We start from the raw sequence: 27,068 nt of genomic DNA, 5'->3' as shown, positions 1-27,068 counted from the left end.
ACTGCGCCCAGCCGTGTGTACTTGTTCAACACCAGAACCCCACGCAGCACAGTGGGTGTGGTGCCTGCTGCAGCATTCCCCACTGACGCCGTCGCACAACCCGTGGGGAGCTGTGGGTCCTCACCTCCCATTTCCCAGACGCCAGCTCCTGTGTGCAATGGGGTGGGATTGCCTGCTCCATTTATGTGGTTATTTCTCTCTCTTTTGAATTGTGGTAAAATATACAGAACATCGTATTTACCATTTTGGCCAATTGTAAGTGTAAATTTAATGGCATTAAATCATTCACAAGTGTGTAGCCATCACCACTGTCTACACCTCAAAGTTTTTATCCTCTACAAAAACTCTGTACCCACTAAACAATAACTCCCCGTTTCCCCTTTCTAACCCCTGGAAACCTCTATTCTACTTTGCACTTCTATGATTTCAGCTACTCTGGCTACTTCAGGTGAGTGGAATTATACAATATGTATTATTTTGTGTCTGGCTTATTTTACTTTACATAATGTTTTCAGGATTCATCCGTGTAGCTTGTGTCAGAATTGCCTTCCTTTTGATTCCTTTTTCTGGTGGAATATTTTAGTGTGTGGATATACCACATTTTGTTTATGCATTCATCTCTTTTTTTTTTTTTTTTTTTTTTTTGAGGTGGAGTCTCACTCTGTTATCCAGGCTGGAGTGCAGTGGTGTGATACCAGCTTACTACATCCCCTGCCTCCTGGGTTCAAGTGATTCTACTGCCTCAGCCTCCTGAGTAGCTGGCATTACAGGTGCACACCACCAAACCCGGCTAATTTTTGTGTTTTTAGTGAGATGAGGTTTCACCATGTTGGCCAGGCTGGTCTTGAACTCCTGACTGACCTCAAGTGATCTGCCTGCCTCGGCCTCCCAAATATTCTTTCATCTATTGATGAACACTTGAGTTGTTTCCACACTTTGGCTACTGCGAGTATATAAATATCTCCCTGAGTCCCTGCTTTGAGCTTTTTTGGGGTGTATACCTATGAGCAGAATTGCTAGGTCCTAGGGTATGTCTATGTTTAACCTTTTGAGAAACTGGCAAACTGTTTTCCACGCTGGCTGCACCATTTTACATTCCCACTAACAATGCACAAGGCTTCTAACTTCTCCAGTCCTCACCAGCACTTGTTATTTTCCATGTTTTAAAATTATAGCCATCTTAGTGTGTGTGGAGTTTTCTTACCCTCTTATTCCTCATATAAGGGAGACTTGTTTTGTCTAGGTGACGTGCATCTACGAAACAGTTCCACTGTAATGGTGGGCACTTCCTCAGACTGACTTTTCATTCTACTGTTAATACATATGAAATGTTGCAAATAAACACATCAAACATTCCTGTTAAAAATTTGAACAAATTTTAGGCCAGGCACAGTGGCGTACACCTGTAATCCCAGCACTTTGGGAGGCAGAGATGGGCAGATCACTTGAGGCCAGGAGTTCTAGAGCAGCCCAGCCAATATACTAAAACCCTGTCTCTACTAAAAACACAAAATTTAGCCAGGTGTGGTGGTACACACCTGTAGTTCCAGTTCTCAGGAGGCTGAGGCAGGAGAATTAGCTTGAACCTGGAAGGTGGAGGCTGCAGTAAACAGTGATTGTGCCACTGCACTTCAGCCTGGGCGATAGAGTGAGACTCTATCTCAAAAAACAACAAAAAACGTATTTTAAAACAGATTAAATTTTTTTTTTCTTTCGGGATGGAGTCTCACTGTGTCATCCAGGCTGGAGTGCAATGGCGTGGTCTCTGCTCACTGCAACCTCCGCCTCCCAGGTTCAAGCGATTCTCCTGCCTCAGCGTCCCCAGTAGCTGGGACTACAGGCGCACGCCACCACACCCAGCTAATTTTTGCATTTTTGGTAGAGATGGGGTTTCACTGTGTTGGCCAGGCTGGTCTCGAACTCTTGACCTTGTGATCTCCCTGCCTTAGCCTCCCAAAGTGCTGGGATTACAGGTGTGAGCCACGGTGCCTGGCCTAGATTTTAAATTTTAAACAGAGTGAAAGTACCCTTTGAATGCCTCCCTGTTTCTGGCCCCTCCCCAGCCTGCTGTCAGGCAGTATCTCTCTTGAGTTTTCCATGCGTTCACAGACGCTTGTGAACATGTATGAAGGCGTAGTTTTCCATTTTTTTATGCAAAAGTATTGTGCCATTTTTATTGTTCAATGACTTGGGGTTTTTTTTGTTGTTGTTTTTTACTGACCAAATCAACAGTCTTTCCATGTTGGTATTTGTAGAACTGTCTCATTCTTGTATTTTTGTTTATTCCATAGTGTTGTGGGGTGTATTGTACTTACTATTAAGTACAGAAATGATGTGTGGCACTGGCTATTGTTAAGAACAATGTACGTCCCGATTCAGCATCTGGACATCCGGCCTCTGTTTTCACACTCGTGCAGAGCTCTGGGCTCACGTCCAGAGGTCAGTTTCCTGCTGAGCATGCCTTGTTGACCTCCTGTATTGCCTCTTTGCAGGCCAAGAATAAGGAGACGGGTACTTTGGCTGCAGCCAAAGTCATTGAAACCAAGAGTGAAGAGGAGCTGGAGGACTACATCGTGGAGATTGAGATCCTGGCCACCTGTGACCACCCCTACATCGTGAAGCTCCTGGGAGCCTACTATCACGACGGGAAGCTGTGGGTGAGGCTGCCGCCCCACCTGCCCCGGCTTAGCCCCCATGGCCTGGTGCTCTGGAGCTAGCCTGGTCCTGAACTCTTCAGCTCTTTCTCAGCATCTGCTTTGAGGGCGAGGGCTAGGGCAAGGAGATGGTGAAGTAGGGAGCTCCTGGCCACCTGCTCTCCTCTTCCTGTGGTGCCTCCCCCTTGGGAGTAGCACCAGTGATTTGGAGCAGAAAGCTCTACTGCCTGGCCTCGAATCCCAGCCCTGCTGTTTACGAGCTCAATAATCCTAACCAAGTTCCTAACCTCTCCATACCTTAGTTTCTCCACCTGTAAGGTGGGGCTAATAATAGTACCTAGCTCATAGAGTGATTACTGCAATGAAGTGAGTTAATTTATGATACGTGCTTAGAAGAGTGCTGGGCACATGTAAGAGCCCAGGAAGTGTTGGCTGTTTTATTATTTGTCACAGTAGCACTACTTCTGCTACTGCTACAGCTGCTACATGGAGATCCTTCTCGATGGCTGTACTAAAGAAGGGGACTCGACCAGCCTGGGCAACATGGTGAAACCGCATCTCTACTAAAAATACAAAAATTAGCTGGGCATGGTGGCACGTGTCTGTAGTCCCAGCTATTTGGGAAGCTGAGGCAGGAGGATCGCTTGAACCCCAGAGGCGGAGGTTGCAGTGAGCTGAGATAGCACCACTGCACTCCAGCCTGGGCGACAGAGCGAGAGTCTGTTTCAAAAAAAAAAAAAGAAAAAAAAAAGGCGGGGGCTCTTTACCAGTCCCCTATTCTCCATCAGCATCCTCACCCTTTGATGAGCAGTGTGGATGCAGCTTCAAGCCCTGTCTTCCAAACTCAGCAACACCCGTCAACTTCTTCTTTTTTTTTTTTGAGACGGAGTCTCGCTCTGTTGCCCAGGCTGGAATGCAGTGGTGTGATCTTGGCTCACTGCAAGCTCTGCCTCCTGGGTTCAAGTGATTCTCCTGCCTCAGCTTCCTGAGTAGCTGGGATTATAGGCATGCGCCACCACGCCCAGCTAATTTTTGTATTTTTAGTAGAGATGGGGTTTTGCCATGTTGGCCAGGCTGGTCTCAAACTCCTGACCTCAGGTGATCTGCCAGCCTCACTCAGCCTCCCAAAGTGCTGGGATTGCAGGTGTGAGCCACCATGCCCAGCCCTCTTCATTTTTTTGAATTCTTCCAAAGAACTCTATCTTCTGACTGCCCTTCTCTATTGTTGGGCATTTAGGCTGTTTCCTTTTCTTTCTTTCTTTTTTTTTTTTTTGCTGTTATATACAACTCTGTGATGGACACCTTTGGATTTGTTTTGTGTTCTTGTTTGAGAGTTTTCTTATGAGTTTTTTTTTTTTTTTTTTTTTGAGATGGAGTCTCACTCTGTTGCCCAGGCTGGAGTGCAGTGGCGTGATCTCAGCTGACTGCAACCTCCACCTCTCAGGTTCAAGCAATTCTCCTGCCTCAGCCTCCTGAGCAGCTGGGACTACAGGTACCCACCCCGATGCCCGGCTGATTTTTATATTTTTAGTAGAGACGGGGTTTCACCATCTTGGTCAGGCTCTTCTCAAACTCCTGACCTCAGGAGATTCACCCGCCTCAGCTGTCCAAAGTGCTGGGATTACAGGCATGAGGCACTGTGCCTGGTGAGAATTTTTAAGATTCTTAAGTGTCTATTGACAAACTGGCCTCACAGAGCCACTTTTGATATTAACCAAAGGAGATCTCCCATTGACCCACCCACCCACCTAGCCACCCACTTTCCTGTCCATTCATCTTCCTCTGTGTGCATACAGCATTTGTTGGACTGCTGACTCTGTACCCATTAAGAAAAATGTCTATTATGTTTCTATTCCTGTTATTGATTGTGGCTGGATACCAGGTTCATAACTTTCCCAGGTCCAAAGATACTACTCATAATAGCTAGCATTTATTGAGAGTTTACTGTGTGCTGGGCCTTTTGCTGTGAGTTTCACTTGCATTATGTGGTTTAATCTTCATTCTGTGAGGTTGTTGCTTTTTATCCCATCTTACAAGAGAAAATGAGAAACAAAAAAGCTATGTGAGCTGCTCCCCAGGCCACGCAGCTAGCAAGTGGCAGAGCTGGAAAACCAGATAGAGCCAAACACAGTTTGTAAGTAGATTGTGACTGTCATGCTGTTATTTAAATAAATACATTAGACTTTTCTGTCCCGAAGTTGGCACTTTAGGCTGGTGCTTTCTCCTCCAGGCCCACTGCTGTGGCCAAGACCATTTCTTACCCTCCTCTTTTGTAGCTGCCCTGACAGCCTGCATTTGTTACTTTGTAGAAGGCACTACCTCCTCCAATTTGCGTTTAGACACTGAGATCAAAGAGGGTGGCCCTGGAGCTGGGTAGATAAAGAGGGGGAAGGGATGGGCAGTGGTGTGGGGGCACGACAGGTTCAGCACGTTTGGGAGATGGCTAGTCTAGGGCCAGGGCAGCAGGTGGTGAAAGATAAGGGTGGTAAAGTAATTGGGGGCCATGCTGTAGAAGGCCCCCATGCCAAAGTGAAGACTTTGCCCTCAATCTTTTGCTGCAGTGGTTCTCAAAGTACAACCCTTGGATCAGCACATCAGCCTCAGCTGGAGCTTTGTTAGACATGCAGGTTATCAGACCCCTCCTGAGGCCCATTGAGTCAGTAACTTTGAGGTGAGGCCCAGCAACTGGCGTTTTAAGGTAGGGCCCAGCAATTGAAGTGACTCTGATGCGCGTTTAAGCTTGAGAATTACTGTTTTCAGTAATGGAGACCTAGTGGTACTTTTCTGCAGGGGAGAGGCATATTCTGTGTTATAGAAAGAAGTCCGGTTTGAGAGGACAAGAGAAAAACTTGAGGCAGTTTGAGAAGTGGTAAGAATAGACTAGGCCAGGAGCCCAAGGATGTGATGTGGAACATCATCTGGTCAAGGGAGGCTTCAGAGGAAGGGACATTTGAATGGGGTCTTGCAGGATGCATAGGAGTCCTCTGGGGAGATAAGAGAAGGAAGAACAGTCAAAGTAGAGGGACCAGCAAATGGGCAGAAGCGTAGAAGGGAGAAGTCCAGAAATACAGGTTGAAGGATGCGCCAACCCTTTGATATTTCCTTCTGTGTGATGGTTCTCAGGCCCATCTTGTGACCAGGCCTGGGCTTCTGTGTGGCTCTAGGAGCCAACTTTTCCATGTTGATATCTTTGACAAAATCAGTTCTGGACCTGGGGTCTGCTCTCAGGGACTTTGGGATGAGAAACTGGCTGTTCCCCAAGTGTCTTGAGTGCCTTCTGTAGCCATGGCTGGCAGGGACAGACTTTCCCCCGAGTGGGGTGGAGGTCATTCACCACCCCACCCCATGTGCAATTTGACAAGATTAGCTCATTTTTTTTTTTTTTTTTGAGACGGAGTCTCGCTGTGTCTCCCAGGCTGGAGTGCAGTGGCGTGATCTCGGCTCACTGCAAGCTCTGCCTCCCGGGTTCACGCCATTCTCCCGCCTCAGCCTCCCAAGTAGCTGAGACTACAGGCGCCCGCCACCACGCCTGGCTAGTTTTTTGTATTTTTAGTAGAGACGGGGTTTCACCATGTTAGCCAGGATAGTCTCGATCTCCTGACCTCGTGATCCACCTGCCTCGGCCTCCCAAAGTGCTGGGATTACAGGCTTGAGCCACCGCGCCCGGCCAAGATTAGCTCATTTTTGTTCAGAATTTGTAATCATGGCAAAATCCGTCTGTACTTCCTTATCACTACTTCCACTTTTGAATATCAAGTGGTGCAAGTTGGAGAAAAACAAGCGAAAATGCTCTAGACCAGTAGAACTATAATGTGAGCCACATGCATCATTTTACATTTCTTTTCTTTTCTTTTCTTTTTTTTTTTTGTGATGGAGTTTTGCTCCTGTTGCAATGGAGTGCAATGGCGCAATCTCGGCTCACCACAACCTCCACCTCCTGTGTTCAAGCAATTCTTCTGTCTCAGCCTCCCAAGTAGCTGGGATTACAGGCATGTGCCACCACGCCTGGCTAATTTTGTATTTTTAGTAGAGACAGGGTTTCTCCATGTTGGTCAGGCTGGTCTTGAACTCCCAATCTCAGTTGGTCTGCCTGCCTTGGCTTCCCAAAGTGCTGGGATTCAGGTATGAGTCACTGCGCCCAGCCTACATGTATCATTTTATATTTCTAACAGCCACATCCAAAAGAGCAAAAAGAAACAGATGAAATTAGTTTCAATAATATAATTTATTTAACCCAGTATATAAAAATATGATCATTTTGACGTGTGATCCATATAAACAGTTATTGAGCTATTTTACTTTTTTCATTCTAAGTCTTCAAATCTAGTGTGTATTTTACACTTTTAGCACATCTCAATTCAGGAGTTAATTTTCATCAGAAATCCTTGATCTGTGTTTAGATGTCTTATAGTCGAGAAAGGTAGATTCACACACCCAAATTGTTCCAATATTCTTTTTTTTTTTAAGACGGAGTCTCGCTCTGTCGCCCGGGCTGGAGTGCAGTGGCCGGATCTCAGCTCACTGCAAGCTCCGCCTCCCAGGTTCACGCCATTCTCCTGCCTCAGCCTCCCGAGTGGCTGGGACTACAGGTGCCTGCCGCCTCGCCCGGCTAGTTTTTTGTATTTTTAGTAGAGACGGGGTTTCACCGTGTTAGCCAGGATGGTCTCGATCTCCTGACCTCGTGATCCACCCGTCTCGGCCTCCCAAAGTGCTGGGATTACAGGCTTGAGCCACCGCACCCGGCCTCCAATATTCTTAAACGTTTCCCAGTAACTGAACCAAGTCTCAGTTTTCAAATTTAAATGAATTAGAAGAGAATGGAATAATACATTTAGGTCTCTACCCTTGCCACATTTTGAACACTCAGTAGCACGTGTGTTAGTGCCTCCTGTATTGGACGGCATAGACAGTGAAACTCTAGATGACAGCCAGGGCCCAAAATGAGTGACTGCAAGAAGGCCTGGGCTGATCTGGTGAATGTCCTCTGCTCATAACTACCCCCATCCTCCACCCCCAGCCTGAGCCAGATTTTGGCCTCTGGGCAAATCTTTCAAGGGCGAGGTGGGGAGCGGTGGTCTCTTTTCCACCGTGTATTACAGGAGCGAGAGTGAGTTCTTCGGGAAGAAAAGCTCTGGGTCTGGCATTTGGCCCATTTCTGAACGTACATATCTCCACTATGGTCAGTTTCAAGCTGCCAACTCGATGTCGCTAACAGAGTTGGGAAGGCCCCTGGCCTCACGGAGCTCAAAGTCTAGTGGCAGAAACAGATGGTGTGAAAGCCAGTGAAGAAGTAGATGAGAGGACTTGGGCAACTGACAAGTGAGGGGAAGAAAACTTAGTGGGGAGATGCAGTAGGCATTCCTGGGTGGGGTCAGGAGCAGGTGCTGTAAACACGATGGACAGAGAAAGCCTCTCTCATGAGGTGACATTTTAGCTGAGAGCCAAAAGACCAAGTGGAGGCAGACCTCCAAATGTGTGGGGGCAGAAATTGCCAGGTAGAGGGAATCGGAAGTGCACAGGCCCTGAGGCAGGAGCCTGCAGAGGACCCCACAGAAGGTGTTGCGGCTGGCGCGTGGTGGAGGGAGAGCGGCAGAGTAGCGTGAACGGAGGCTAGACTGTCCTCGGCACATGCTGCTGAGAAGCTGCTAAGTGGAAAGCCCCGTTGTAGGGCTGGGGATTCATCAGTGAGCAAGGGGAGACGCTCCTCATCCTCATGGAGCCCCCAGTCTACATGCAGGAGACAGCTAACAGCTCATGAACACAGAACTCCAGCAGTGATCAGGATGGATATAAAATCGGGAAGTAGGCTGGGCATGGTGACTCATGCCTGTAATCCTAGCACTTTGGGAGGCCAAGGCGGGTGGATCACCTGAGGTCAGGAATTCAAGACCAGCCTGGCCAACATGGTGAAACCCCGTCTCTACTAACTATACAAAAATTAGCCAGGCGTGGTGGCGGGTGCCTGTAGTCCCAGCTACTTGGGAGGCTGAGGCAGGAGAATTGCTGGAACCCAGGAGGCGGAGGTTACAGTAAGCTGAGATCTCACCACTACACACCAGCCTGGGTAACAGAGTGAGACTCTGTCTCAAAAAAACAAAAAGCAAAAAAACCAAAAACAAAATTGGGAGGTGTGGTCCAGGGACAGGACAAGCCACTTCGGTTGTGGGCCAGGGGACGGCCCTCTGAGGAGGTGGTATTTGAGAGGGAGTGGTTGAGGGAAGATCAGGAAAACTACGAGCGTGAAGGCCCAGAGGCCAGAGCATGCCTACTGCCTTCAGAGACATTGAGGGAGCCAGGGTGGGGCGGTAGGAGCCGGGGTCAGGGGTGGAGTTGTGACCTCACTGTAGGTGTTGGGAAACCGCCGGGGTTGTTGAGCCGGGTACCCTGCCCTCCCCGCAGCTATTAATGGGATCAGTCTCTGACTCTGTTCTCCTCTTCCCGGCCACGTGGTGGAGGAACTGGGTCCAGTCCTGGTTCTTGGCACTAACTGGGATTTTAGCTCATCTCTGAGTGTCTGTTTCTTTATGTCTGAAACGGGGACCATGATGATAAAACCCTGCCTGTAGCACTGAAGGATTAAGGGGGAAGTGCAGGTTGGATGCGGGCAGCAGTGTCTGGTGCAGAGTGGGTGCGTGGGAAATGCCACTGTCCTTGTCTCCCCTCTCCCCCAGCTCTGTCTTCTCATTCTCACTACCCCCTCTGAGTCCTCCGTTTCCTGCAGCCCCTTCTCTTCTGGCTTCTCCGCCTTTGACCTGGTGAGCTTTTCTGAGGCTTTGCTGTCATCATGTCACCCCCAAATGATAAGAAAGGTGATGTCAGGGTGAGGGTGGGTGAGGACATCAGCTGAGAGTGAGGAAGGCACCCCCACCCGCCCTGGAGACCCAGCACAGGTCAAGTTCAAAAGTCCCTCTATCCCAGGCTTCCCCTGGTCAGACGCTTTTTTCAGCAGATTTATCTGCCCAGGCATCTGTCTCACTGCTGACTACGGAGGCAATTAGTCTTTTGCTTGGCATTGAAGGCCCTGGAGCCTTGGAGTCTTCCTGGGTGTTTCCAGTGAATGGAAACTTGCTGTTCTCGCCGCTGAATATCAGCAATAACAGTGTGCTCTATGAGACCCTCTTGGGGCTGGGCATAATGGCATGGGCCTGTAATCTCAACATTTTGGGAGACTGAGGCAGGAGGATCATTTGAGCCCAGGAGTTTGAGACCAGCCTGGGCAGCACAGGGATACCCCCTCTCTACAAAAAATGAAAAATTAGCTGGACGTGGTGGTGTGCACCTGTGGTCCCAGCTGCTCGAGAGGCTGAGCCTAGGAGGTGGAGGCTGCAGTGAGCCATGATCACACCACTGCACTCAGCCTGGGCAATAGAGCGAGATCCTGTTTAGAAAAAAAACAGGCTGGGCGCGGTGGCTCACGCCTGTAATCCCAGCACTTTGGGAGGCCGAGGCGGGCGGATCATGAGGTCAGGAGATCGAGACTATCCTGGCTAACATGGTGAAACCCCGTCTCTACTAAAAATACAAAAAAATTAGCTGGGTGTGGTGACAGGCACCTGTAGTCCCAGCTACTCAGGAGGCTGAGGCAGGAGGATGCTGTGAACTCGGGAGGCGGAGCTTGCAGTGCGCTGAGATTGCACCACTGCACTCCAGGCTTGGTGACAGAGTGAGACTCTGTCTCAGAAAAAAAAAAAAAGATAAAGAAAAAGAAAAGAAAAGAAAAAAACACAGGGCTTCATAGGGCTGTGTCTTTCAGACTCATTCATTCTCTCTACCTCCTGAATAGTTTATATATATATTAAGGTGACTCACTTTTCAGAAACTGAATATATTTATTCAAAAAGAAACCTTCGTCTTCCTCCCTAAATGGAAAACTAGGACCCACTTGCCATAAACAGAAATAAAAGAAAATGAACGGATTCCGTTGAGTAATAGCCTGATCCTTTTGCCTGCCAAAGCCTTCAGCCTGGGCACAGCCCTCCCGGGAGAGTGTCAGGATGGGGCTGTGTAGTGTGTCAGTGCCAGCTAGATGTGGAAGGGTGAGAGGAAACTGAGGAGGACTACTTTTGGCCTTGGTCCTGTGTGGAGCCCCCAAATTCACCTCCTGATCTTAGGGCCTCTACTGGGGGACATGCCCCAAGACGGGGCCATTTGGGCCAGGCCCCACGAGGTCATGCTTGCTTGGGGAAGGTCTTCTTGGGGATGAGGTGATGAGGGTCAGGGTGACTTATCCAGGATCAGCCGGCGGGGGACAGAGTCTGGTCTCGGACCCACCCCTCCTGATCCCGAGGCCAGTGGTCTTGCCCCCACTGGCTTAGTTCTCGACTTTCACTGTCTACACCTGGGCCACAGTGTTTTCAGCTGCAGAATCCTCTTCTGTTGAAATAAATGTAGAAGTCCACAGAGAAAACAGCACAGAGATGCTGCCTCAGTTGGGGTACCAGGCCTCCTCCCAGCCCCCGCTCCTGCAGTGGCCCCCAGAGCAGCTCCTGACATTTTGGGCTCTGGTCTATCCCGGGATTCCTCAGCCTTGGCACTGTGGACATTCTGGGTGGGAAGATTCTTAGTGGTGGGGCTGTCTTGTGCTTTGCCAGTTGTGTAGCATCCCTGGCCTCCACCTACTAGGTGCCAGTACCATCTTCCACCGTAGTTGGTACAATCAAAAGTCTCTCCAGATGTTGCCGAATGTTCCCTGGGGGATAAGGTCACCCTGGTTGAGAAGCACTGCTCCCTACCACTCACAGCCTCTTGCTGTTGGGTGTGGCAACGTGTCTACCACGCCAGACAGGCTATGAGCCATGGCCCCCGACCTATGTGTATGAACCCTTAGAGCAAGGTCATCAACTGGGCCAGATCAGGGCTGCAGGCACTATTTTGTTTCATGTGCATGATGTTTTTAGAAATTTGTTGCTAACATTTTGTCAGATTCCACGTAAAATCCTGGCCTCTGACTTTCCTTGAACGATCTGGAGATGTTTCTGCATGGTAGCAGCTGCCTGGGGCTGAACAGCCACTGCCCATCAGGCAGATGTGCCCTCCAGTTAGCCTCAGACCTCACCACCGCCTAACGTGCCCCAATACTGAGGCTGAGGGCTGTTTGTCATTGGTGTGTGCCATGCACTATTTTTCTTGTTGTAAAATTAAAAGGAAATGAAATGTTTCTCACCCCATGTCTCCATCAAAACTGAGGAAAGTAGGTAATGAAGAGTTCCGGAAAAGTGTGTTAGAAGACATTTTTTTTCCTATAGGCAGCCTGTAGTACACTTATAAGTTAGCTACCCTGGAGGGCATTTAACTAGGACTCCTGGCCTGGGGAGTCCAAAAATAGGCTAACGAGGGGCCTGTGAACTTCTGAACATGTACGTCAAGACGTGTATGTGTGTGTTCGGGAGGTGATGGTTGCGGAGGTGAGAGGCAGGGGCCCAGAAATGGTGCCAGATCTTCGCTTTGAAAAATGCAAAGGTAGGCCGGGTGCAGTGGCTCACACCTGTAATCCCAGCACTTTGGGAGGCCGAGGCGGGTGGATCACGAGATCAGGTGTTCGAGACCAGCCTGGCCAATATGATGAAACCCCGTCTCTACTAAAAATACAAAAATTAGCCGGGTGTGGTGGCAGCCGCCTATAATCCCAACTACTTGGGAGGCTGAGGCAGAATTGCTTGAACCCGGGAGGCGGAGGTTGCAGTGAGCCAAAGATCGTGCCATTGCACTCCAGCCTGGGTGACAGAGTGAGACTGACTCAATTAAAAAAAAAAGAAAAGAAAAACGCAAAGGTCAGCCTCTGGAGCCTGTAGGTTTGCAATCCCTCTCCTGCCTGCCACTTACCATGAGACCAGAGCCAGTTCCTTCTGTCCTTGTGCCTCAGTTTTCTCAACTGTAAAATGGGGATCTTCACAGTAGTGCCTGCAGGAATAATTGAGCTAATAGTTGTTTACAAATAGAAAAGGTCTACAACAGGGCTGGGCACACAGAAAGGCTTCGGTAAGTATCAGCTGTCACCTTCATCGTGCCTCTCCTTCGCTTTCTGTTCTCTTTGGTCCCTGGCACGGGGCCTGGCATGAAATCTGTCCATGGTAGATGTGCATTGGTGAGACGAAAGGAGACAGGACGTGCCTGCCGTTGGTGGGGCAGGGGTCTGTTGAGAGCAGCCAAAGTCCCTTTAGGGTGACCCAGCCCAAGAACGCTCCCTAAGACTTCCTGTTGAGGAAGTTGGCTGGCACCGTGGTTACCCTCCCTGAAGGAGTGACTGTGGGCCTTTCTCAGTGTGACTTCTTGCCTCAAACTGAGCATTCTGCAAAGAGGAAGTACTGGTCCCACGATCAAGAACAGGGCATGGACGGGATGGGCCTGCTGTCCACATGTGTCCCCACATGACCACACATTGCTGGCCAGGGTTTCTGTGGCTTGTCGTCCTGGGCTCAGAGGCCAACCCTTGGTCACCAACAGAGATTGCATATCTGACCTCAAAACAGCCAAAACTGTAAAGAGAATGTGACACCCAGAAGTAGCTAACAGTGCTGTGTATTTTAGAAAGTTGCTCAGCATGGCAGAAGGGATTCAGGGCTGGAGTCAGGAGACGTGAGTTCTTATTTCTTTCTTCCTTTCTTTCTTTTTTGAGATGTTGTTTTGCTCTTGTCGCCTGGCTGGAGTACAGTGGCGCGATCTTGGCTCACTGCAACCTCTGCCTCCCGGGTTCAAGCGATTCTCCTGTCTCAGCCTCCTGAGTAGCTGGCATTACAGGCCTGTACCACCACACCCGGCTAATTTTTGCATTTTTAGCATAGATGGGGTTTCGCCATATTGGCCAGGCTGTTCTTGAACTCCTGACCTCAGGTGATCCACCCTCCTCAGCCTCCCAAAGTGCTGGGATTACAGGCATGAGCCACCGCACCCAGCCCAGGAGACCTGGGTTCTGCCTGGTCCTGGGACCAACTAGCTGTGTGACCCGAGACAAGCACTGTCCCTTTCCTCGGCCCTGTTTCCTAATTCATAGCTCTAGGGGCGTGGAAGGGGGGATCCCAAGGAGGTCTTTCAACAGAGTCTGCCCATTTTATCCCATCCCTTATACCCCTGCAGTTCTGAAGTCTGGATCTGTGGTTACCTGGCCCGGGGCAGCCCTTTTTGGCAGTTTTGGGTGCCAGGACCCTTTCCATGGGCTGTGGGGACCTGGTCCTCCTGGGGCTCCCTGGCACTCACCAACCCCTGCCCTCTGCTTGTATTGGGCCTTTGGGGCACCCGGTTGTTGGGACGCGCACACACACACACACGCACACACACGCACACACACAGGAGTACTTTGTAAAGCACTTTAAAGTCTGCACAGGCTCTGCAGCCCTGGAGCTGGGTGTATTATTACTGTATCGACATGCCCATTTTACAGAGGGGATACCCTAAGGCTCAGGGAGGAAAGTGGGGGAGGAGGCTGGCAGCTCCTTGGCCCAGAGGGTGAATCAGGAGGCAGGGGGTGGTGACAAAAGGAAGGAGGCAGCAACATGATGACATGGATAGTTGGCCTCGTCAGGAATGTTTTCTGTGCTAGGCCTGTGCCGGGTGGGCTCTTTCTTGACTATCTCACCAAATCCTCACAGTTCTGTGGGACTGAGTTTTGTTTGTTTGCTTCTCTCTTGCTCTGTCACCCAGGCTGGAGTGGAGTGGCATGATCTCAGCTCACTGCAACCTCTGCCTCCCAGGCTCAAGCAGTCCTCCCTCCTTAGCCTCCCAAGTAGCTGGGATTACAAGCATGTGCCACCACGCCCAGCCAATTTTTGTATTTTTTGTGTAGACACGGCTGGTCTCCAACTCCTGGACTCAAGTGATTTGCCTGCCTCAGCCTCCCAAAGTGCTGGGATTATAGGCGTGAGCCACCATACTTGGCCCGAGATTGAGGTGTTGTCACCCCCATTTTACAGATGTGAAGACCAAGGGTTAGAAAGGTAGAGTGAAGTGGCTCATCCCATGTGTCATAGCCAGGCTCCAGCCCAGGTCTGCCTAGCTCCCAAGCCTTCTCTCCTGCCCCCTGCAGTGCCCCTCTCTGGGCATCACTGGGAACAGTTCAAAGGACACAGTCTGTGACCCCCACCCTTCCACTTGAGGAGCCATTGTCTGGCAGAATGTTTTTGGCAGGGGTGTGGTGGTGAGGAGGCCTGTGCCAGGGGACCTGTCCAGCTGCTTCCTTGGGCAGTGACCCTGTGGGTGCGGCTGGTGGCCCAGAGCAGATGGAGTTGTGAAGCAGCAGGTGGCTAACTGAGGGCTTTGCTGGGATCCTGCTGTTGGAACAGCCAGCCTAGGCTATCGGTGTCATATACACAGGAGCAAGGGTGATTGTCATTCCGGGATTTGCCCACCATGTCACCAAGCATCTCCATGTGGCCCTTCCTGTCAGGTCAGTGCACCATCTGACTGTGTCCTTCCCCTGCGGCAGTACTCTCCGGGCACCTCCCAGCCCTGCTTCCCTCCGCCCCTGACCCTGTCACTCACACCCTCATTCCTTCAGTTGATCATGCACAGAGTGGGATTGGAATCTGGCTGCACCCCGTCCTGCTGTGTGGCCCCGGACACGCCTCTTCGTGCCTCTGAGCTCCAGGCTCCTCAGCTGGACATCGGGGATGATGGTGCTGGCCACCACAGTGTGTCCCGGGTTGGAAACCCAGCTGGCAGACAGTAGCAGTGTAGGAGGGTCCCAAACCTGCTTGTGGCTTTCACGATGTGACTCCAAGCCAGGCATCTTAACTAGCAGGACAGGCGTGTCGCTCGTAGTCCATATCAGCCAACAGATGTGTGAACCACGCCCACAGGCTACGCAGACTGCAGGTACGAAACGATCGCATGTATATTGGTTTTCATCCACAGTTCCCGGCTCATAACTCCCATAGCCCTTGTTACAATGTTTTGTTATCATGGTGGGTGAGTTAGGCCTTAGGAGCAGGCCTCAGGAAACAGTCTCTCTCTCTCTCTGACCTTCTCCTGTCACCTGTCACCTGCCTAAGGCAGGACTCTAATCCGATTGTGGGTCAAGTGACTGATTCCAGAGGGGTCTTAGAGGAAGGAATGCCACACAGAGAGGCCAAGAAAAGTCCGAGGCTGGATGCGGTGGCTCACGCCTGTAATCCCAACACTTTGGGAGGCTGAGGCGGGTGGATCATGAGGTCAGAAGTTCGAGACCACCCTGGCCAATATGGTGAAACACCATCTCTACTAAAAATACAAAAAAATTAGCCAGGCATGGTGGCATGTGCCTGTAGTCCCAGCTACTTGGGAGGCTGAGGTAGGAGAATGGCTTGAACCCAGAAAGTGGAGGTTGCAGTGAGCCGAGATGGCACCACTGCCCTCCAGCCTGGACAACAGAGCAAGACTCTGTCTCAAAAAAAAAAGTCTGAGCAACAGGGCTTGTTGGGTTTAGACTGTGTGCTTTTTTCCAATCACATCTCTATATACGGTTGTCAGTCATGCCTGTGTAATGAAAGCTCCATAAAATCCCAAGAGGATAGGGTTCAGGGAGCCTCTGGACAGCTGACCAAGTGGAGCTTCCTGGAGGGTGGTGTACCCGGGGAGGGCGTGGAAACCCTGTGCCCCTTCCCCCAGCCTCACCATCCACATCCCTTTATCTGTATCCTTTGTAATATCTTCTATAATGAATCAGTAAACATAAGTAAATGTTTCCGTGAGTTCTGTGAGCTGGTTCCAGCAAGTTAACCAAACTCAAAGCAGGGGTCTTGGGAACCCCAACTGGAAGCCAGTATCTCAGAAGGTCCAGAGGCCTGGACTTACAACTGGTATGTGGGGTGGAGGGGCGCAGTCTTGAGGCCTGAGCCCTCGGCCTGTGAGATCTGATGCCGTCTCCCAGCAGATAGTGTCGGAATTGAATCGGAGAACACACAGCTGGTGTCCACTGCATGTGTAGGGGGAAAACCCCCACATTTGGTCACGGACGTCTTCTGTGTTGATGACTGTGCTGTGAGAACAGAGGAAAAACAAGGTTTGAAAGTTATTCTTCAACAGCAAGCTTTTTGTACTATATACATTGGTGTGGCCCTTTATACATCCACACCTTTCATGTAAGAATCTAGACGTCGGCCGGGCGCGGTGGCTCACGCCTGTAATCCCAGCACTTTGGGAGGCCGAGGCGGGCGGATCACAAGGTCAGGAGATCGAGACCACGGTGAAACCCTGTCTCTACTAAAAATACAAAAAAAAAAAAAAAATTAGCCGGGCGCGGTTGTGGGCGCCTGTAGTCCCAGCTACTCGGGAGGCTGAGGCAGGAGAATGGCGTGAACCCGGGAGGCGGAGCTTGCAGTGAGCCGAGATCGCGCCACTGCACTCCAGCCTGGGCGACAGAGCGAGACTCCGTCTCAAAAAAAAAAAAAAAAAAGAATCTAGACGTCTGACTTGGCCTGAAGGATCAGCGGCTCTGGCCCCACGGGCCCTATTCCCTCACAGGCTCTGTGCGCCAGGCTGGGTGTGGTTGCCCCTCTACATCGGCACACGCTCCCTGGTTTGCCCTGCCCCAGCCAGGTGACCACTCTGGATGCATGTTCCTTCCTGGTACGAGATAGGAGCAGATGGTTCCAGTGCTACGGGAAGGCGTGTGGAGACAAGGGAGGTACGGGGGGCTGTGGGGCTGTGTTCCGTTTTCCTTGTGTTTCTTGAGCTGCTTCTTTCTTCCTGGACTTGGGGTTGGGTTGTCTCTGGTGGAATCTTTAGCACTTGCAGCTGTCGTGGCCTCTGTCCCCGTCATGATAACACCTACCCGTGTCTGGCATTCCACATGCATGATCTCATGTGATTGGCCTCCCACCTCCCTCGGGTAGACAGGATAGCAGTGATTCACTCAGTCATTCATTCATTCACCAACACACGTTTCCCCAGGGAGCACCGACTGTGTGCCAGGCAGTTTAGGTGCTGGGGCACAGACACAAAGGCCTGCCCTCTGGAAATTGGAAATTTACATTCTACAGGGGGCGGGGAGGAGAGGGAGGCAGACAACAGACAATAAAAGTAAGGTGTATAGTATGTCAGTTGGTGACGTGTGCTGTGGACAACAGTTGGATGCCACGCGGTGTGTGTGTACGCGCAGTGTTTTATTGTCCTGTGGGAGGTGTGAGCTTGCCCAGGACACCTGTTGTTTCTCCAGCCTTGCATGGGGCAGGCGCTGGTGCAGGGCTGTCTCTAAGCGTGGTGATTTGGGTTTCCAGCATGGACACAGCATGGACATGCTACTGTCCAGTACTCACTGGACGCTGGGTTCTGAGCTACAGGCTTTCCCTGTGTGATCCCATGTGATCACAACCAGGGAGGCAGCCTCTGCCATCACCCCCACTTTATAGATGAGCAAACTGAAGCTTGGATCTCCGAAGTTACTTGTCCCAAGGTCATTCTGTTAGCGTCTGGCCAGAACTGGGATCCAGGTGTGTCTGGCCCCGGAGTGGAAACCCAGTGCTCACCTTGGTTCACGCGGGTACTTTGGTTCTTTGGAGACATATGTCCCTTGAGTAATGAATCTGGGAAGGCTGGGGGTTGCCCTTAGGGAAGTAGTTCTTCCCTGGCTTCCTGAGCGGGCTCTGAGCGGGCCAGCGCATGCTCTGCCTGCAGTGGCCACCATCCCGCACTGCCACCCCCTCTCTTGGTTTGAGTCCTACCTGTCCCTCAAGGATCAACTCAAAGGTTACAAAACCTTTAGCAATTTGAGTTGAATGTGCCACCTTCTAGCAGCTTGTGTGCTTTTCCCTGTCCCTTCTTATATTTGTCCTGGGTTTTGTGAGTCCATCTCCTGACCTCCTCCCTGGGGGTCACTTCCCTCAGGGCAGGGGCATGGGCCTGGCTCCTTCCCCTTTGTGTCCAGCACTGTTCTTAGCGGAGCTGGCTTTAGAGAACAGTGGCCAGAGAGACAGATGGTCAAATGGATGAAAAAATGTCCCTGCAGACACACAACTGCCTTTGCCTCTTTGCTAGGGCTGAAGTCCGTTTAGCGTCTGCACAGAGTCTGATCTTAGCCCTGATCTTGGCATTTCTGGAAGATGGGATGGACTCAAGCTCAGGGGACTTTGACCCCAGAGCCAGTGCTTGCGACCTGTGGGCCAGATAGTACCCAAGGGAGTTAGGCCACCTGAAATGGAATCGCCTTGGTTCCATCCTGAGGTGCCTTGGGACTTGGGCACGCATGGTTAGGTGTGGAACCACCTGAGTCTCTGCATCTGTAAAAGGGGTGGGGTGTATCTAAGTCATCCCTGAGATGATCCCTCCCCTTTGCCTTGGCAGGACTCCCTCCACCGCGCCCCATGGCACATACACACTTAGGAACCTGAAGGTCACTCCCTCTGTTCCAGATGCCCTTGCCCATGGGTGAACTCAGTTCACCCTGCTCAAGGGCAGCCCTAATTCCTTCCCCAGGCTTCCTTCGAATGTTGTGGGTGAGGCCGGGGGTGGAGGAACACGGCCGGCCCAGCATTCCTGGGAGGCCTGGGGGTGTAGGCTGCCTCGTCAATGGCAGCATTGTTTGTCCTGGAGCTCAGAGATGGGGAGATTCTGGGACTCCACCCACAGCAGCTGGCTCCTGATATGCTGAGGACATTTCTGTGTTGACTGTTGTGTTTTTTGGTGTCTGCCTCCAGGGACTTGCTTCGCAGGCGGAGGCCTTGGTTGGATAACTTTTGTCTTCTGGGCTGTATCGGGGAGGCTAAGGAAGTTCCCAGCACCGCCCCACTGACAGCATCTCTCAGTTCAGGGAGGCCTGGGGGGCTGATGGCCATGCCTACCTCTGCCTCCGCAGGAAGAAACAAGCCCAGAGACGGAAAGCGGCTTGCCCATGGCTACACAGTTAGGCTGTCTGTGTGTCTTGGAGTAGGACTAGCCTTGGTCTGTACCCTGGTTCTGTCACTTATGAGCTGAGTGGCTTTGGGGAAGCCCCTTCCCCACAAAACCTCAGTTTCCCCATCTGTCAAACAGGAATATGTGTAGTTGCTCATGAGATTAAGTGAAGGCATGCTTAACAAACACTTAGCGCCGTGCCAGGTATGCACTAGCGGCTCAGTAATGGCAGCCATCATCTCCTCTCTCTTCGTTGGCAGTAGAGGGAGGCACTCACTTGCCTTTGTCCTGCTTCGTTTGCACAATCTGGCTGTCATCTCTGTTAGCCATCTTTTGGCTGTTCTGCCCTGATTTCTGGGTATCTTAAGGCTACTGAAATTTTTCATTCACGTTTATTCATTCATTTATTCAGCAAACACTTACGATGATATACTAGGTCCTGGGCTTTCATAATGGGTCATATGAAGGGAGTTTTTCAGACTTAAACTGCTTCTTCAAGGATCAAGTGACTTCTGTCACTTTGAACCTACACAGTCCATGTTGCAAATGACCTTATCGTTGTTGAGAGCTTCATTTTCCAGATGGGAAGAGAGCAGAGGCTCAGAGCAGGAAAGAGGTCAGGACAGCCCCACAGAAGGACGGTGGCAGACCCAGGACCGTGTCCACATCTCCTGGCTGTGGCTTATTTAATTTGAGTTCTAGGAGTTTTGCTAACATTTATTTATTGAGCACCTTTGTGTACCCAGAACATGCTCTTGGCCTCAGGAAAGCCCGGGGAGGTGAGGGGACCCAGGCTCAGAGCACAGTGTGGCCACTGGGTATTGATGCCTCACCTCTGGAGTGATTGTGCCTTAATTTTCTTGCTTTCTTTTTTCTTTTTCTTTCTTTCTTTTTTTTTTTTTTTGAGACAGTGTCTTGCTGTGTTGCTCAGCCTGGAGTGCAGTGGCACGATCTCGCCTCACCGCAGCCTCTGCCTCCCAGTTCAAGCGATTCTCCTGCCTCAGCCTCCCGAGTAGCTGGGGTTATAGACATGTGCCACCACACCTGGCTGACTTTTGTATTTTTGGTAGAGACAGGGTTTGGCCTTGTTGCCCAGGCTGGTCTCGAACTCCTGAGCTCATGAGCCACTGCACCTAGCACTCGGTTTTCTCTTGAGGACAGCTGGGGCTGGGACAGTGCTAACCCAATTCCTGCTGGCCCTACTGCCTATGGGCTGTGAAAGTTAATGTCTAAACCCTGTGGATGGTTCAGGCTCAGCCTTATCTGGGCTGGGACATCCTGGCTTCCTTATCTCTGGTGAGCAAGCTCACTGGTATGTGTGTGCTGACCAGCAGGGCCCAGAGAGGGCTGCAGCGAAGAGACAGAATGGCCTTTTCCCCACCCGCCCGAGGGCTGGGACCCAGCCTGTTTGTGGCTTCCTCCTTGAGGCATGAGGAGGGATGGGGTGCTTAATAGATCTCTGCCCCTTATCTGTGACCTTAATCTTCCTGAGCCTTAGTTTCCCCGTACGTAAAATGGGAATAAAATAATACCTAGTGCTGGTAATACTTGATAACATTTACCAGGCATTGACTGACTGTGTACCAGGCAATATCTTTTGTTCTGACATACATTATCCTACCTAATCCTCACAATAAATCTTATGAGGTCCAGGCGTTTTTAGGATACCTACCTCAAATAGTGAGCATGAGATAATCCGTGGAAAGCACTTAGCCTACGGCCTGGCACAGAGTAAGCTCTCAAATTGCATTAGGTGTCGTGAATGGGGATACCGAGGCTGTCCCAGGTTAACGTGCTAACTGCCTGCCTTGTGGGGATTTTGAGGACATGATGTAAAACCGTAGAACGCCTGCACACATTGTATTTTCTTTGTGCGCATTACTTAGAAGGGCAGAAATCAGCTTGGCACAGCGCTTTGGTGTCAATATTTATTCCCAGAGGATTGGTCTGGTGGAGAAGAGAGATTGTAAAATCCTGGCTCTGTCAGTCCTGAGCAGTGTTCAGCTGATTCCTCATTTGCTCAAAAGATGTTTGTGTGGTAGTCAGCCCCACGGCAGCTCTAAGTGGACACTGTGCCGAGAAGGCGAATAATTACTTAAATTGAGGCGTGCAGGTCTAATGCTGGGCGCATGACGTGTGCTGTCTCATTTATCCCCGCCTGGCAGTAGAGATAACCACCCAGACCCAGAGATTGGCCTTAATGGGAACTCCCAGGAGACAGAAGCTGTTTCTTCACTGCTGCATTCCCAGCAGATAAAACAATGCCTGGTACAGGGCAGGTGCCTGATACATTTATGAATGGATGAACGAGTTACCTTAGAGGTGATGCGGCCTGCCAGGATCACGTAGCAAGGCCTCAACCCTTACACGGCACCACGACAGCTGCTCAGTCTAAACTGAAGGGGGTCATGGAACACAGGTGTCCAGTTTCCTTTGGCCTTCAGCCAGAGAAGAAAGCCGGCGATTACAGGCTGCTGTGACATCCCCCATCAGACACCCTCTGAGAGTGCCTGTGGGCTGAGGTCGTCAGGGAAACAAGGAGCTCCTGGGTGCAGAGACCACACGTCTGACGAGAGGGCCCAGATAGAGCAGGCACCTCCCTTACCAGAATGTGTTACCTGTATCCCAGCCCTTGCAGGACCACCTTCTTTTTCTCTCTTTTAAATTGTTTTTTGAGACAGGGTCTGGCTCTGTCACCTAGGCTGGAATGTATGTAGTGGCACAGTTGGCTCACTGCAACCTCTGATTCCTGGGCGCAAACCATCCTCCCACCTCAGCCCCCTGAGTAGCTAGGACCACAGGCATGCACCACCATGCCTGGCTAGTTTTTTTTTTTTGTATTTTTTGTAGAGACGGGAGTCTCACTTTGTTGCCCAGGCTGGTCTCGAACTCCTGAGCTCAAGCAGTCTTCCCACCTCGGCCTCCCAGAGTGCTGGGATTACAGGCATGAGCCACCGCGCCTCGCCCTAAATTGTATTTTATTGTGATAAGAACACTTAATGTGAGACTACCCTTTAAACACATTTTAACGTGTACAGCACATTGTTACAGACATAGGTATAGTGTTGTCCAGCAGATCTCCCTCCGGAGCTTATTCATCTGGCTTAACTGAAACTTGGTGCCCAGTAATGAGTAACTCCCCATTTCCCCCACATCAGCCCCTGGCAACCGCCATTCCACTCTTGATTCTAGGAGTTTGACTGTTTTACCAGATTCCTCATTTAAGTGGAATCTGCAGTACTTGTCTTTCCGTGACTGGCTTATTTCATGTAGCATAATGTCCTCAGGGTTCATTCATATTGTCTCACTTTGCAGAATTTCCTTCTTAAGGCAGAACAGGGATCCATTATGTGTACATACCACATTTTCTTTATCCATTCATCTGTCGGTGGCCATTTAGGTTGTTTCTACATCTTGGCTTTTATGAATAGAGCTGCGATAAACATGGGGGTGCAGGTATCTCTTCAGGATCCTGCTTTTAATGCTTTTGGATAAATACCCAGGTGTGGCATTACTGGATCATGTAGTAGTTCTATTTTTATTATTTATTATTTATTTATTTATTTTTGAGACAGAATCTTGCTCAATTGCCCAGGCTAGAGTGTAGTGGCATGATCTTGGCTCACTGCAACCTCTGCCTCCCGGGTTCAAGCAATTCTCCTTCCTCAGCCTCCTGAGTAGCTGGGATTACAGGCATGCGCCACCACTCCAGGCTAATTTTTGTATTTTTAGTAGAGACGAGGTTTTGCCATGTTGGCCAGGCTGGTCTCGAACTCCTGACCCCAGGTGATCCACCCGCCTTGGCCTCCCAAAGTGCCAGGATTACAGGCATGCACCACCACACCTGGCCAAGTAGTTCTGTTTTTAATTTTTGAGGAACTTCCATACTGTTTTCTATAGCAGCTGGACCGTTTTGTATACCCACCAACAGTGTGCAAGTGCTCCCTTTTCTCCACATTCTCATCAACACGTGTCATCTTTGGTCTTCTTGATGATAGCCATTTTTACAGGTGTAAGATGATCGCTCACTGTGGTTTTGATTTGCCTTTCCATGATGATTAGTGATGTTGAGCATCTTTTTATTTACCTGTTGGACATTTGTATGTCGTCTTTGAAGAGGTGTCCATTCAAGTCCTTCATTCATTTTTTAATTGGGATATTAGGGTTTTTTTGCAGTTGAGTTGTAGGAGCTCCTTATGTATTTTGGAGATTAACCCCATGTTAAATATATGGTTTGCAAATATTTCTCCCCATTTTGTAGGCTGCCTTTTCATTCTACTGATTGTTTCCTTTGCTGTGCGGAACTTTTTAGTTTAATGTGTCCCACTTGTTTATTTTTGGGTTTTTGTTGTTGTTGTTGTTGTTGTTTTTGCCTGTGCTTTTGGTGTAATATCCATGAAATCATTGCCAAGATCGATGTTATGAAGCTTTTCCCCTATGATTTCTTCCAGGAGTTTTATGACACATTTATATGTGTCATCTTTAATTTCTTAAGTTTAACACTTAACTTTTTAATTCATTTTGAGTTGATTTTTGTGTATGGGGTAAGGTAGGGCTCCAGCTTTTCTCTCTTTAATGTATATCCAGTTTTCCCAGCTCCATTTATCAAAAATACTGTTCCTTCCTTATTGATTGGTCTTGTTGGCATCCTTGCCAAAACCCATTTGACTATGTATGTGAAGGTTTATTTCTGAACTCCCTTTCTCTCTCTCTCTCTCTCTCTCTTTTTTTTTTTAGAGATGGGGTCTCACTATATTGCCCAGGCTGGTCTTGAATTCCTGGGCTCAAGCAATCCTCTCACCTTGGCCTCCCAAGGTGCTGAGATTACAAGTATGAGCCACTATGCCCAGCCTTATTTCTGGACTCTCTATTCTGTTCTCTTGATCGATATGTCTGTCTTTATGCCAATACCAACTGTATTGATTACTGTAGCATTGTAGTACATTTTGAAATCTGGAAGTGTGCGACCTCCACCTTTGTTTTTCTTTTTCAAAATTGTTTTGGCTATTTAGGATCCCTTGAGATTCCATAAATATTTTAGGATAGATTTTTCTGTTTCTGTAAAAGCTGCCATCAGGATTTGACAGGGATTACACTCCATCTGTAGATCATGTTGAGTTGTATTGACATCTTAACAATATTAAGTCTCCAATCCATAAACCTGGGATGTCTTTCATTTATATGTGTCATAATTTTTTTTTTTTTTTTTTTTTTTTGAGATGGAGTCTTGCTCTGTCGCCTAGGCTGGTGTGCAGTGGCATGATCTCGGCTCACTGCAAGCTCCGCCTCCCAGGTTCACACCATTCTCCTGCCTCAGCCTCCCGAGTAGCTGGGACTGCAGGCACCCGCCACCATGTCTGGCTGATTTTTTGTATTTTTTTAGTAGAGACGGGGTTTTACTGTATTAGCCAGAATGGTCTCGATCTCCTGAACTCCTGATCCATCCGCCTTGGCCTCCAAAGTGCTGGGATTACAGGTGTGAGCCACCGCGCCCGGCCAATCTTTAATTTTTTTTTGCAACAATTTATAGTTTTCAGTGCATAGGACTTTTGCCTCCTTTTTAAAGTTTATTTCTTCTTAAGTTTTTAGGAATACTATATACATATTCCTAACTATATTCATTTTTTTGATGCTGTTGTAAATTGAATTTTTTGTTTATTCATTGTTAGTATGTAGAAACACAATTGATTTTTGTATGCTTATCTCATAACCTGCAACTAAATGTGTTTATTAATTCTAACTTTTTTGCATAATCTTTAGCGTTTTCAACATATGAGATTATGTTGTATACCAACAGAAGTAATTTTATTGGCTGGGCGCAGTGGCTCACGCCTGTAATCCCAGCACTTTGGGAGGCCAAGGCGGGTGGATCACAAGGTCAGGAGTTCGAGACCAGCCTGGCCAATATGGTGAAACCCCCTCTCTACTAAAAATACAAAAAAATTAGCCAGGCATTGTGACGCATGTCTGTAATTCCAGCTCCTCGGGAGGCTGAAGCAGAACTGCTTGAACCCGGGAGGCCGAAGTTGCAGTGAGCCAAGATTGTACCACCGCCCTCAGGCCTGGGTGACAGAGTGAGATTCCATCTCAATTTAAAATAATAATAATAATTTTATTTCTCCTTTCCAATTTAGATGTCTTTTATTTCATTTTGTTGCCTAAGTGCACTGGCTAGGACTCCCAGTGCTATGTTGTATAGGAGTGGTGAGCGTGGGCATTTTTGCCTTGTTGCTGATCTTGTAGGAAAAGCTTTCAGTCATTCACCATTAAGTGCAATGTTAACTGTGCATTTTTAATATATGGCCTTTAATATATGGCCTTTTTTTTTTTTTTTTTTTTGAGACAGAGTCTCACTCTGTTGCCCAGGCTGGAGTGCAGTGGTGCGATCTTAGCTCACTGCACGCTCTGCCTCCTGGATTCACATCATTCTCCTGCCTCAGCCCGAGTAGCTGGGACTACAGGCGCCTGCCACCATGCCTGGCTAAATTTTCTTTTTCTTTTTTTATTTTTAGTAGAGATGGGGTTTCACCGTGTTAGCCAGGATGGTCTCAATCTCCTGACCTTGTGATACGCCTGCCTCGGCCTCCCAAAGTGCTGAGATTACAGGTGTGAGCCACTGCGCCCGGCCCAGTATACAACCTTTTAATATAAGACCTTTGTATACGTTGAGGTTGTTTTCTTCAATTTTGTTTGTTGAGTATTTCTCATAAAGTGGTGTTTAACTTGGCCAAATGCTTTTTCTGCTTTAATTGAGATGATCATGTGGTTTTTTAAAATCTCCTTTCATTGTGTTAATGTGGTATATTACGTTGATAGGTTTTTGTGTGTTGAACCATCCTTACATTCCAGGAGTAAATCCCACTTGGTCATGGTGTAATCTCTCTTTTAATATTTGAATATGATTTGCAAGTGTTTTGTTGAGTATCTTTGCATCAGTATGTCAGAGGCATTCAAACCAGAGTGACTTCATCTTGAATAGGGGCTGAGTAAAATGAGGCTGAGGCCTGCTGGATCACATTCTCAGGAGGTTAGGTATTCTTAGCCATAAGATGTTTATGGTTAAAGGAACAGAAACAGACCCAGGATGTAACAGACCCAGGAAGTGTCCTGATGTCCTGATATCTTAAGAACAAAAACATTCCTAGTTTTAAAATAAGTCTCACTTTAAAGATAATAATATATGAACAGTGAGAACACATGGACACTGGGAGGGGAACATCACACACCGGGGCCTGTTGGGGGGTTGGGGGGCTAGGGGAGGGATAGCATTAGGAGAAATATCTAATGTAGATGATGGGTTGATGGGTGCAGCAAACCACCATGGCATGTATACCTACGTAACAAACCTACGTGTTCTGCATGTGTATCCCATAACTTAAAGTATAATTTTAAAAAAATAAAGATAATAATAAAGGCTCTTGTGAAGGACAGTAGTTACACAAAGATTAGCAATCCTTTATCACAAACCCTTGTAGTAGAGCACATCTCCTCCATGATTTTTATTACCTTTTATATAAGTAAGCATTGTACCTAGGTGGGCACGTTCCTCCTCTTATTTTTTGGAATGCCATGCTCTGCCTATGGAATAGCTATTCTTTCACTTCTTTACTTTAT

General features: G+C 49.0%; 1 protein-coding gene across 4 annotated transcripts in view; it reads left to right on the top strand.

Annotated features, from left to right (window-relative positions):
• STK10 (serine/threonine kinase 10) overlaps positions 1–27,068 on the top strand; it is a 150,859-nt gene that overhangs the window by 28,970 nt on the left and 94,821 nt on the right. For 3 of the 4 annotated variants that reach the window (XM_073994719.1, XM_045395048.2, XM_073994720.1), the window contains exon 2: positions 2,493–2,657. Coding sequence is in view for 1 of the 4 variants with exons in the window: in XM_045395048.2 (XP_045250983.2) it covers positions 2,493–2,657 (165 nt within the window). In the remaining 3 variants the exon portion in view is untranslated. Of the gene's footprint in view, positions 1–2,492; positions 2,658–27,068 lie in introns of those variants that run through there. The other variant, XM_073994721.1, reaches the window with a different exon arrangement.

Source organism: Macaca fascicularis, chromosome 6, assembly GCF_037993035.2.
Source record: "Macaca fascicularis isolate 582-1 chromosome 6, T2T-MFA8v1.1".
Taxonomy (NCBI): domain Eukaryota; kingdom Metazoa; phylum Chordata; class Mammalia; order Primates; family Cercopithecidae; genus Macaca; species Macaca fascicularis.
The sequence above is the reverse complement of the archived record's forward strand: the minus strand, read 5'-3'. Positions and strand labels throughout refer to the sequence as shown.